The sequence below is a fragment of the Oryx dammah genome, unplaced genomic scaffold (assembly GCF_014754425.2).
Source record: "Oryx dammah isolate SB20612 unplaced genomic scaffold, SCBI_Odam_1.1 HiC_scaffold_8, whole genome shotgun sequence".
NCBI lineage: Eukaryota > Metazoa > Chordata > Mammalia > Artiodactyla > Bovidae > Oryx > Oryx dammah.
Window position 1 is genome coordinate 23,778,159 of NW_024070192.1, and position 12,195 is coordinate 23,790,353.

Consider the following 12,195-nt stretch of genomic DNA (forward strand, 5'->3'; position numbering starts at 1 on the left):
GGTCAGAGGTGTGGCTGGTAGGGAGGGGGCTGTCAGTGGGGTCAAACTCCAGGGGTGCAGAAGGTCACCACCGAGGGTTAACTGAAGAAGAGCCCTTTTGTTTGGGAGGCAAGGTGCATAGAAAGACCTTGTGGGTGGAGCACACCTTACATAGGGAGGGCCAGCTCCAAAGGGCCCAAAAGGCTTGGGTATATGGGACCTTTGACCACTTGCCATTCCGTTTAAGGAAGTCAGTGAGGTTTTTAAGAATGTTAAAGTCAAATGTGCCAAACTCAGGCCAGTGGTCTTGACTGTCCAATCGGTATTGAGGCCAGATCCGTATAGAGTTGTTTTAAACGGTTAGCTTTGAGTTGTGAGTAAGAGCGGTTTGAGATTTTTGAGAACACAGGCCAGAGGGGAATCTTTTGGGACAGACTGGCCAGATGCCATAATTGAAAGGCAAGCAGAGGCTCCCAATGGGAGTTCGAGTTGTCACCCATAATAATAGGCGTTATGAGAAGAGAGCTCTGTGTCGAGGTGGAGCGTCCCTCACTGTCACCTAGAGTGGCCCTGGGCCGGGGTCCCCTGGACCCGGAGCGGACTGGGTTCTGGGGCGCCTCTAGAACACCGTCCGGATCTTATCTTAATCCAGGGGCTGGCTTGAGTGGGGTGTTGCGTGTAGAGCAGTCGAATGGCAACAGTTCCCTATTCCAGAGGTTGTCAGAGAGAAAAGGGGATAGAGCCAGAGGCCTGTGGGTACGTAGAGCACCAATAAAGCCTTAGGACAAGGCTTGTACCACTCACAAGGGCACTAGGTGTCCCTGAGGGGAACTTATGAGCCCTGGCAGAAAGTGAGTTCACATTTCCAGATTTCAGGAAAAGGGGAAACAATAGAGGGAGAGCGAGCGAGAGCCAGAGAGAGACATGAGTGCCTCGCCCTCTCCTGGGTTTCGGCACCAAGAATGTAAGGTAGTGCCGGCAGAGGCGGAAAAGAAGAGACAACCTCATCGGAGGTAGGTTACCTTTATTCAGGCAAGAAGGGGTGACAGTCGGCCTAACAACCAGGCTGAGCGCGAGACGGATTAGGGAGGCTTCACATTTAAAGGGAGGTTTGTGGAAGCGATAAGGGAAACGTTATCAGGCGGGACGTTTTGGGTAATCTTTGGTTGAGATGGCATTTGTAGTTGAACAGGGGGTGGGAGGTTTTGGGCAGCAGGTGATAAGTAACAGGTAGATGCAACTGGAGTGTCAGGGTAGAGGCCTGGAGCATCAGGGCGGGACTTAAAAGTTCGATTTTGTTTTCCCAGAAGTTAGATGATTTAGCAAGGGCCTTTGAGACCGTTGTTTTCTTTTCTAGGCCCAAGGACTCCTCCAGATGCAGTCATTCAGTCAGTCAACAAGCATGTACCATGTACCTTACTCTATATCAAGCAATGTGCTGGGAGTGCAAGCTGCTGTGGTGGACAAAAGAAATACAGGGACTTTAGCGGTGGAGAACAGGTTAACTTTACAAATTAGAAATGGGGAGAAAGTGACAACTTAGAGCAGGAAGAGGCTGAAAGTGGTTGGAAACAAGGCAGGTATCACCAAAGGAGAAGCTATGTCCAGGTGCACCCATGGATGAGATTCTTCTCCTGGTTGATGCTGAGACCTGCAGCTGGAACCACCTGTCCACCCTGGCTCTGTGGAGATCATAGCAGGTAGGATGGGCAGGGGAGAAACTCAGGAAGAGGAGGGACAGGAATGGGTACAGGTGAAGGTTATAGACTATTCATAGTGGTTTACCTGAGGACCCCCACCAGAAAACATCTTTGGGCTGACCAGCAGTTCTCTAATTTGGCTGCCTGTTGGAATAACCTGAGGAACTTAATACCCTCACCAGGGCTGCACCCTCAGAGATACTGATTTTCTTGGCCATGGTTTAGAATTTATTAAACAATCTCTAGTGAATCTAAAGAGCACCCAGGGGAAAGCAGGCATTAGGAGCTGGCAACCTTGCCTGTCCTCTCTGTAGAGTCTGGGGGCCATCTGCAGGAAGTGATCTGTGGGAAGCGAAACTGTGATGGCTTTAGTGTGTTGTAAGTGAGGCTCAAGGACTCCAAGGGTCCTGGCAAAAGTACAAGGGGGTCTTCTCCTTAGCAGGTGCCCCCTTCCTCAGCTGTACCTCTGGTGGAAACAAGAAACATGGTGGTCTTTAAAGGAAAGAACCATTTAAACTACTCAAAACTGCTGCCAATTTCTTTGAAGTTTTTGCACCCTGCCCCCTACCCACATATGCAAATCCCTCCCGCTTCTGGGTGGAAGAAGTTTCTGCTAGCTTCATGACAGGGCTTCTGGGGTGGAAGAAGCACAGCGGCCCCAGCTTTCATCTCACAAGAGGTCTGGCAGTAGCCCAGCAGGAAATTCAACCCCACCTCACCCCTCAAATCCCTGCACCCTAAAGTAGTTGACTCATGGAACCCGGGTGGAGTCCTTGGCTCAACAGTGAAGCAATCTTACCTTGAATAATGGCATGGGAACAGACTGTACGGTCTACATAAACAAGTCATATGTAGATGTAATTGTATGCAAATATTCATTCTTTAGCTCAGCATATATTTCCTGCCAGTCTTCTAGTACTGGCCTCAAACCTTCCACTGCAGCCCACAGTTTAGGAGAGAAGTCAGAAGAATGAAAGTGAGTAATGCAGCGTGAGAGAGTGAAGCCCTTTGCCTGTGCCAAGAACAGCCCAGAGAAGGAAAACGATCTGGCTTAGCAGATCAAACTTTGAGCAGGTTCTTGAAGGATGCATAGGAGTTTACCAGGAAAAAGGAAGGAAAAAGTAAGACAGGAAATGGATGAGTATGTGTTTAGGAACTGTGGAACCTTTTCTTGAGGCAAAAAGGTAGGATTATGGAAAGAGAATAGGATGGCAGAGGGAGATGAAACATGAAGGGTACACAAAGAGTGTGAAGGCCATTGTTTGCCTAGAAAGGAGTATGGACTTTTTATCTAGAAGGGCGAAGGGAGCCAATGAAGGATCTTAACTGAAAAAATGAATTCTTTTGAAGTCCTATTTTTTCAAAGGGGTAGCCTGGAAGAGACTAGTAACAATTATTCAATAATTACAATATACTGGGCATTCTGCTCTGTATTTTATTACATCAACCCTTCATGATAATATTATTCAAACTGCCAGCCATGATCAAGAAAAGAAAGTAAGGGAAAGGATAAAATAGGAGGTTGGGATTAACATATACACAACAGGGCTTCCCTGGTGGCTCAGATGGTAATGCCTGCAATGCAGGAGACCTGGGTATGATCCCTGGGTTGGGAAGATTGCCTGGAGAAGGGAATGGCTACCCACTCAAGTATTCTTGCCTGGAGAATTCCATGGACAGAGGAGCCCCGACGGGCTACAGTCCATGGGGTCACAAAGAATTGGGCATGACTCAGCAACTAACACTTTCACTACTATATATAAAATAACAACTTCCCTGGTGGTGCAGTGGTAAAGACTCCGCCTGCCAATGCAGTAGATGCGGGTTTCATCCCTGGTTTGAGAAGATCCCATGGAGAAGGAAATGGCAACCCACTCCAGTATTCTTGCCTGGAGAATCCCACAGACAGAAGAGCCTGGTCAATGGGGTCGCAGTCATACACAACTCAGCGACTGAACATGCATGCATATATAAAATAGATAACCAATAAGGACCTACTGTATAGCATAGGGAACTATACTCAGTAATTTGTAGTAACCTATGAGGGAAAAGAATACACACACACTGTGTATGTATTTCAGAAGGAATACATTCCTTCTGAAAAGGCACACACACACACACACACACACTCACACATATATATATCTGAATCACTGTGCTATACACCTGAAACTAACACAATACTGTAAATCAACTAGATTTCAATATTTTTTTTTTTAAAAAAGGAGAGGGAGAAAGGGAGGGAAGAAAGAAAAAGATTGGACAGGACAGAAAACGTCAATGGATCATGGTAGGAAGGGTAAGTATTGTTTTTGTAAAATTTTATCATCCACTCACAGGAGTGTAAGTGTACTGGGTAAGAATGCAAATGATTTTCTCACTGTGGGGTTATGATTAAAAAAAAAAAAAGGAAAGTCCTGCTGTAAGGTGTAGGTGTGAGCAGCCTCATTTCACAGATGAGGACATAAGATGCACGGAGTTTCGGCACCCTGCCTCTCTTGTAAGTAGGCCGTGAGAGTTTCGAACCCAGGCTGGTCTGACACCAGAGTGGATTCCTTCTCACTAACGCGTTCCAAAGTTACACATCTTACAGGGAAGAGAAACCTACCCAGGTCGCGCCTGCCAAGTGCTGTACTCACAGCGCTTCATTCAAGGAGGTAAGTGGGGGCAGAGGCCAATTCTGTCCACCAGAGGCGCTCGTTAGAATGCATATTTCTGTCGTGCGCCGGACACGAGAGGCAGTCCTAGAGTCTTTGAGAGAGCTTCAGGTGATTCTGATACCCACGTTGGCAGGTTGATACAATAACCAGGTGAAGATCATGAGGGATGTGAACTGAGACGGTGAAAATACTTTGAGAAGTGTCACGCAGCCCCTACTCCCGCTATTGTGCCTGCCGCCAATGTCTCACTGACAAAGTCGCCTGGAGGCTCACTTCCCTCTTCAGAAGCGATGAAAGGTAAAAAATTGAATAAAAAGCTGGTGGCTTTCAACTCACCAGGCAACGAGTTGAATAGCGGAAGAGCGAGACGCCCCTACCACACCAGGGCGACGCTGGATTTAGGCTCAAAGTAGATGCTATTTATAGGGCATTTGTCGGCCTCACCCTGAGGACTTTTGATTGGCTTTAGGGCAGATCTATCACTCATCTTCTGGATTAGAGGTGGGTGGAAGGTCAACCACGACCAATACAAAACCACTCCTTAGCTAAGCCCCTCCCCATCTAGCTTCCTGTTGCTGTCCATCAAACACCTGGTAGGTGGGACTTTGCCTCCCTTCAGTTGGCTGGCGAACATGTCGTTCATTCTTCAGTAAGCTTCCGGTTGGTGCCCTCTACCGTCCGTCAGTGACATTTCACAGGTCTATTGGCCAAGCCAACGTCGCTCTAGATGACTCTCTTTGATTGGTTGATAGTGCTGTCGGTCCCCAATGTACCGAGCTCTTATTGGTGAACGCTGCCGTCGCTCGGGCGGTGGCGGGCTCCGGGATTGGCGGGTGCTAGGCGGGCGGTGTCAGGCTCTCGGTGGCGGCGGAGGCGGCGGAGGCCAGGGAGGAAGATGTCGTAATGAGCGGTGGGTCCTGACCGCTGCCGGCGGGGTCTTCCCGGCTCTCAAGGGTCGGGAAGACGGGCAGAGGCCGCAGGGAGAGGGAGCCTGGACTGGGGGTTCCCCCCTGGGGCCGGACCTGGCGCCGGGGCCCGGCTCCGGTAGGGGCGGGGAGGGAGGATTCCCGCCCGGAGGAGGAGCGGGGCTGGCCAGCCAGGCGGAGGCACCCGGAAGGGGGCGTTCGACTCCCCGCCCCCTCGGAGCCCGCTAGGCGGGAGGGAGGCGCTTCCGGGGCTGGCGAGAGGAGCGGGCATCCAGGGCAAACCTGGCACCCCGTCTGCCTGGTCGCCGGCCCACCTGAGTGTTTCTCGGCCCGGGGACGTTGCCTGGGTCTGCTCTGAGGAGGCGGTCGGGCTCCCTGTGCGCTTGTCCTGTGTTCCGGGACCCTCTTGCATTCTGACTCTTAAGTGCCCACCAGCGATTCAGTGTTCTCTCGACTGCAGAGAGGGGTGGGGGAATACTTGAAATTCCGACGGCGCCAACACATGGGCACTGATGGGCGTGGAAGCCAACGTAGTTCTCTGGGTAGAAAGTCTAGAGATGGTGTGAGGACACTAGGGCGCTCCCAAAGTAGATGACCTCTCGCCTTAGACTGAGGAGTGGGCAGAAACCTTTTAATATTTTCACTTGCATCTTTGAGCTTCCAGCTAGATAATGTGTCAACGCTTAGCAGAATTGTGAGACGTTTAAGAACTTGTGGACAGAACTCCCAGCCTGTTGCCTGATATCCCTTGGGGGTGGGGAGGTTGGAACTGCCGAATCCCAAAGGCCAGGAGCAAACCTAATGAATGACAGAAGAAGTAAAACAAAATTGGTATTTCCTTTCTTCCTCCACCCCACCTCCATTCTCATTGCTAGCTTATGATTCTCAGCCTTCTACCCATGCTTCTTGGCTTATGTTCCGGGTGGCTTTCTAATTTTAGATGAAAAGGAATTGTGTCTTCTCCTCCGAGCAATTGAGAAACTTGTCCTCACGGCATTCCTTGGTTTTGATTCCAAGATACTGTCATGTTTAATTGTTTCTTAATTAACTTGATCCAGGGGGACTCAGTCTGGCTTTTCTCAGTGCATATTATCCCGAAGTTTGTGTCTTCTTCTGAGACTACTCCTTGCTCACTTATTTGTTGATTTCTTAGAGAAAGGGAGGGAGGAGCTGCTGAATCCGCTTTAAACAGTGAATTGACCCATGGTCACCCATTACACGGGTTTCATTGCAGACAGAAGAGTGATGACTGTTGGGCAGTACACTGGCATGCCCGAAACTTGCATGCTGTACCTCAGAAGGCATTAAGTATGACAGTGGAGGACTAAGTGTTGAGTGGGTATTTTGGATTAAGATTTTTCAGGCTAGAACATTTAGGGTGCTGGCCAGCTCATAGAGAGGCTTTGAAGGGAATGAATGTAGAATCCACACCATAGGAGTAATTTAGATTTGATAGCATAAAGAAACCTGTTGTCTGCAATAACGAATATAACTGCAGTGTCTTGTTTTGTTTTAAATTCTTGTGTGTGATGAAGGGGGCGAATCTGTCAGACAGCCTATCAATTGGGCTGATGATGTCAGTGTTCCAGTGGCTTCTCAGTTCAGTTCAGTCACTCAGTCATGTCTGACTCTTTGCAACCCCATGAATGACAGCATGCCAGGCCTCCCTGTCCATCACCAACTCCCGGAGTTCACTCAAACTCATGCCCATCAAGTCGGTGATGCCATCCAGCCATCTCATCTTCTGTCGTCCCCTTCTCCTCCTGCCCCCAATCCCTCCCAGCATCAGGGTCTTTTCCAATGAGTCAGCTCTTCGGATGAGGTGACCAGAGTATTGGAGTTTCAGCTTCAGCATCAACCCTTCCAATGAATACCCAGGACTGATCTCCTTTAGCATGGACTGGTTGGATCTCCTTGCAGTCCAAGGGACTCTCAAGAGTCTTTTCCAGCACCACAGTTCAAAAGCATCAATTCTTCGGCGCTCAGCTTTCTTCACAGTCCAACTCACATCCATACATGACCACTGGAAAAACCATAGCCTTGACTAGACGGACCTTTGTTGTAAAAGTAACATCTCTACTTTTCAATATGCTGTCTAGATTGGTCATAACTTTCCTTCCAAGGAGTAAGCGTCTTTTAATTTCATGGCTGCAGTCACCATCTGCAGTGATTTTGGAGCCCCCAAAAATAAAGTCTGACACTGTTTCCACTGTTTCTTCATCTATTTCCCATGAAGTGATGGCACCAGATGCCATGATCTTTGTTTTCTGAATGTTGAGTTTTAGGTCAACTTTTTCACTCTCCTCTTTCACTTTCATCAAGAGGCTTTTGAGTTCCTCTTCACTTTCTGCCATAAGGGTGGTGTCATCTGCATATCTGAGGTCATTGATATTTGTCCCGGCAATCTTGATTCCAGCTTGTGTTTCTTCCAGCCCAGCGTTTCTCATGATGTATTCTGCATAGAAGTTAAATAAGCAGGGTGACAATATACAGCCTTGACGTACTTCTTTTCCTATTTGGAACCAGTCTGTTCCATGTCCAGTTCTAACTGTTGCTTCCTGACCTGCATATCGGTTTCTCAAAGGCAGGTCAGGTGGTCTGGTATTCCCATCTCTTTCAGAATTTTCCACAGTTTATTGTGATGGCATAGTCAGTAAAGCAGAAATAGATGTTTTTCTGGAACTCTTGCTTTTTCCATGATCCAGCAGATGTTGGCAATTTGATCTCTGGTTCCTCTGCCTTTTCTAAAACCAGATTGAACATCTGGATGTTCACGGTTCACGTATTGCTGAAGCCTTGGAGAATTTTGAGCATTACTTTACTAGCGCGTGAGATGAGTGCAGTAGTGCGGTAGTTTGAGCGTTCTTTGGCATTGCCTTTCTTTGGGACTGGAATGAAAACTGACCTTTTGCAGTCCTGTGACCACTGCTGAGTTTCCCAAATTTGCTGGCATAATGAGTGCAGCACTTTCACAGCATCATCTTTCAGGATTTGAAATAGCTCAAGTTAGGTCCATAGGATTTCTGTCCTTTATCAAGCCCATCTTTGCATGAAATGTTCCCTTGGTATCTCTAATTTTCTTGAAGAAATCTCTAGTCTTTCCCATTCTGTTGTTTTCCTCTATTTCTTGGCATTGATCGCTGAGGAAGGCTTTCTTATCTCTCCTTGCTATTCTTTGGAACTCTGCATTCAGATGCTTATATCTTTCCTTTTCTCCTTTGCTTTTCGCTTCTCTTCTTTTCACAGCTATTTGTAAGGCCTCTTCAGACAGCCATTTTGCTTTTTTGCATTTCTTTTTCTTGGGGATGGTCTTGATCCCTGTCTCCTGTACAATGTCATGAACCTCTGTCCATAGTTCATCAGGCACTCTATCAGATCTAGTCCCTTAAATCTATTTCTCACTTCCACTATATAATCATAAGGGATTTGATTTAGGTCATACCTGAATGGTCTAGTGGTTTTTCCTACTTTCTTCAATTTAAGTCTGAATTTGCCAATAAGGAGTTCATGATCTGAGCCGCAGTCAGCTCCCAGTCTTGGTTTTGCTTACTGTATAGAGCTTCTCCATCTTTGGCTGCAAAGAATATAATCAGTCTGATTTCGGTGTTGACCATCTGGTGATGTCCATGGGTAGAGTCTTCTCTTGTGTTGGAAGAGGGTGTTTGCTATGACCAGTGCATTTTCTTGGCAAAACTCTATTAGCCTTTGCCCTACTTCATTCCATACTCCAAGGCCAGATTTGCCTGTGACTCCAGGTGTTTCTTGACTTCCTACTTTTGCATTCCAGTCCCCTGTAATGAAACGGACATCTTTTTTGGGTGTTACTTCTAAGAGGCCTTATAGGTCTTCATAGAACCGTTCAACTTCAGCTTCTTCAGCGTTACTGATTAGGGCATAGGCTTGGATCACCGTGATATTGAATGGTTTGCCTTGGAAATGAACAGAGATCATTCTGTCATTTTTGAGATTGCATCCAAATACTGCGTTTTGGACTCTTTTTTTTTTTGACCATGATAGCTACTCCATTTCTTCTAAGGGATTCCTGCCCACAGTAGTAGATATAATGGTCATTTGAGTTAAATTCACCCATTCCAGTCCATTTTAGTTTGCTGATTCCTAGAATGTCAACGTTCACTCTTGCCATCTCCTGTTTGACCACTTCCAATTTGCCTTGATTCATGGACCTGACATTCCAGGTTCCTATGCAATATTGCTCTTTACAGCATCGGACCTTGCTTCTATCACCAGTCGCATCCACAACTGGGTATTTTTTTTTGCTTTGGCTCCATCCCTTCATTCTTTCTGGAGTTATTTCTCCACTGATCTCCAGTAGCATATTGGGCACCTACCGACCTGGGGAGTTCCCCTTTCAGTATCCTATCATTTTGCCTTTTCATACTGTTCATGAGATTCTCAAGGCAAGAATACTGAAGTGGTTTGCCATTCCCTTCTCCAGTGGACCACATTCTGTCAGACCAGTGGCTTCTAACAGGCATTAATACCTGTTGGAAATGAATTCTCGTTGGCTGGAGGGATTGGCAAGTTTTCAAATTCTTGTTCTTCCACTAGGTTGTACAGAGGCTTAACCCCTTTGTTTAAAAGCAGCAACAATGAGGGGAAAAAAAAAAAAGCTGGTCTGACGTAATTATGAACCCCCTGGGCTAGGCTTGTAAAGACATGGTCTCTTTGTCAAGGAGACCCAAGTAGAGTCAGTTCATCACTGGAGTGTCACTTCACAGCCCTGCAGGGAGAACTCACGCCAGGAGGAAGAGCTTGGCCTCACTATTTGGCTTCTTATAGACCGATAGGCTCTTTTCTCTTAGATTCTATTAAGTTTGGGCCTCTGCAGGCCTGTCAGAGGAGAGAAGAAGTGTTAAGAAGATTCTGGCAAATGTCTGGGTAAAGGAGCCTCCTAGCATAACAGCAGAGAGGACAATTCATTTTGATATCTTTGGCCTTCAAATTGCTAGTTCTTCTGTTGGCGAATAGTAGCGTTTTGGAGAAGTTGCACAGACTCTTGTAGCCTAAACAGTTGCTTTCGCTATAGGTATATGATCATTCACAAGCTTGCTTTACGCAAGGATTGCCCAACCAAGGCCTTTTTGAAAACATTTAAGCTTGTTGCAGCTAACCAGTAGACCCTAGTGTTGGCTTGGGTTTAGCAATCTTATAGACCTTGCTCACCCACATTTCTATGATGAAATGTAAGATATTCTTCTAAGATTTAATGTTACCTCCTTTGTTCTCTGTCAACACACAAATTGGAAGCTTTATGTCGAGAGATTGAAAATTTTAGGAATTATTTTGCAGGAGATAGACAATGGCCACAGAATGAAGGTGCAGAGAACTGCTTTAAAAGGTGTAAGAGTATCAGAAAACGTAGAGATGAGTACTTTTGAGTTTAAATGATTAAATTGTCCAATCTGAAACTTCGTGAGCTGCAGACTTACAGCAAAATCTATTTGGAGGCACTCTAGTATTTTCTTATTAGTGTATTGGGTGTTATATCTGGAGTTTCCCTTTGAGCAGCTTAACTGGATTTGTGAATGTCTTCCCAGCAAGTTCTAAACTAGCTGGGCTGGAAGCCAAGATGGGCTAAGAAGTGGATATCGTTGTGGAATGCATTTGTTGATGCTTTTTTGTTTTGCTTTGCTTTTGTTTTGAATCCACATGCATCTCCTCTAGTGACTTCCTTCTATTGAAGGAAGGAAGAAGAACTTTTTCTTTATTCCCTTCTACCCAGAGTCAGCACTTAGATCTTTGTATTTCTGAAACATAGTTCAAAGTCACTTCTCTGTTAAGAACTACTTTTTCGGTTATCAGATCTTTTCTTGGCTAGCAGCATTCTCTTGGAGACCTCAGGGTGGGGAGGTCTCACTTTGCTGTCAGTTGTCTGTTGAAGCTAGGTTGGAAAGATGAATAAAGAAGGTAAAAACATGGGGCAGTACTAATTCAAGGGCACTATCTGTTTGAGTAGGAAAGGGTTAGAGATTGCCCTTGTGGAGATGCTCTCACTGGTGGATTTGTTCCAGTTGACAGGATTCCGAGATGGAAAACAGGTTTTTGTATTGCCTCACTCAAGGTGAGAAGAGAGCCCAGAAGCAAGCTGAATCAGCTCTGGCAGCCTGGGGACACTGCCACTTCCACTGCTCTTCCTGTATATTTTGAGGCCCCCACAGCTTGGCCTTCAATCTGGCATGCTCTTGGGAGATGAGTACTGCTCAGGAGCAGAGGAGTAGAAAGAACAAAAGTGCTCAGTTTTGCTGCTTCTCAGTTTACCCTCTGTTAGCAACTCCAAGCAACGCTAAGATGTCAGAGCTGTTTGCCACAGGAAGAAGGTGCTTTCAGACCCAACTGAATCCTCCCTTTGCCCATCTCATTTCCCTGAGCTACAGTTTGTTTCAGCATCAGCACTGCATGCTGTCTCTAGCCAGAAGCCCCACCTCACTGGATGCATCTGTCCCCAAGCCATGATTGAAGCTGTTAGGTGGTCTCTTCATCTCAGCCACGCAGTGAAAACGGCTCAGAAAGCAGCAGGCACTGGCCTGCACACTTCCAAATATCCTCTTTCTAGAGCTTCCTCTGTGGGGTGTTTGTTATCTCTCCTAGGGGACTCGGTGGAACCACAAAGCTGCCTTTCAGAGGGTGTAAATAGGGAGGAAGAGACGGCAGGCAGGGCCATGTGATTGGATGTGGACTGTTTCTGCCCCCAGCTAGTGTCTAACTGGAAGTCTTCTCAGACTAGCCTCAGAACAGACCAAAACATTTCCCAGCCATCAGAAAAATAAATGGTGACTCTCTCGTCCCAGGGGAAATGAAGTCACCACTAACTTTAACCAGTTGTGTCCAGGATGAATGAACAGAGTGACTCACAAATGTGACAAAGCAGAGAAAGCATGTACATAAAGTTTGTACATAATGATATTCTTT

The 12,195-nt window shown here is 46.7% G+C and overlaps 1 protein-coding gene and 1 long non-coding RNA gene across 2 annotated transcripts in view; one reads left to right on the forward strand and one right to left on the reverse strand.

Annotated features, from left to right (window-relative positions):
• Window positions 1-983: 983 nt before the first annotated feature.
• LOC120867269 lies at window positions 984-2,628 on the reverse strand. Its single transcript, XR_005721836.1, has 2 exons — window positions 2,479-2,628; window positions 984-2,145 (listed from the first exon to the last, which is right to left on the reverse strand). It is a non-coding gene; the product is annotated as an uncharacterized LOC120867269 (long non-coding RNA).
• Window positions 2,629-5,185: 2,557 nt separating this feature from the next.
• SP2 (Sp2 transcription factor) overlaps window positions 5,186-12,195 on the forward strand; it is a 30,463-nt gene continuing 23,453 nt past the window's right edge. The window contains exon 1 of the mRNA XM_040245570.1: window positions 5,186-5,249. Within this exon, the coding sequence (XP_040101504.1) occupies window positions 5,243-5,249 (7 nt within the window). The 5' untranslated portion in view covers window positions 5,186-5,242. The remainder of the gene's footprint in view (window positions 5,250-12,195) is intronic.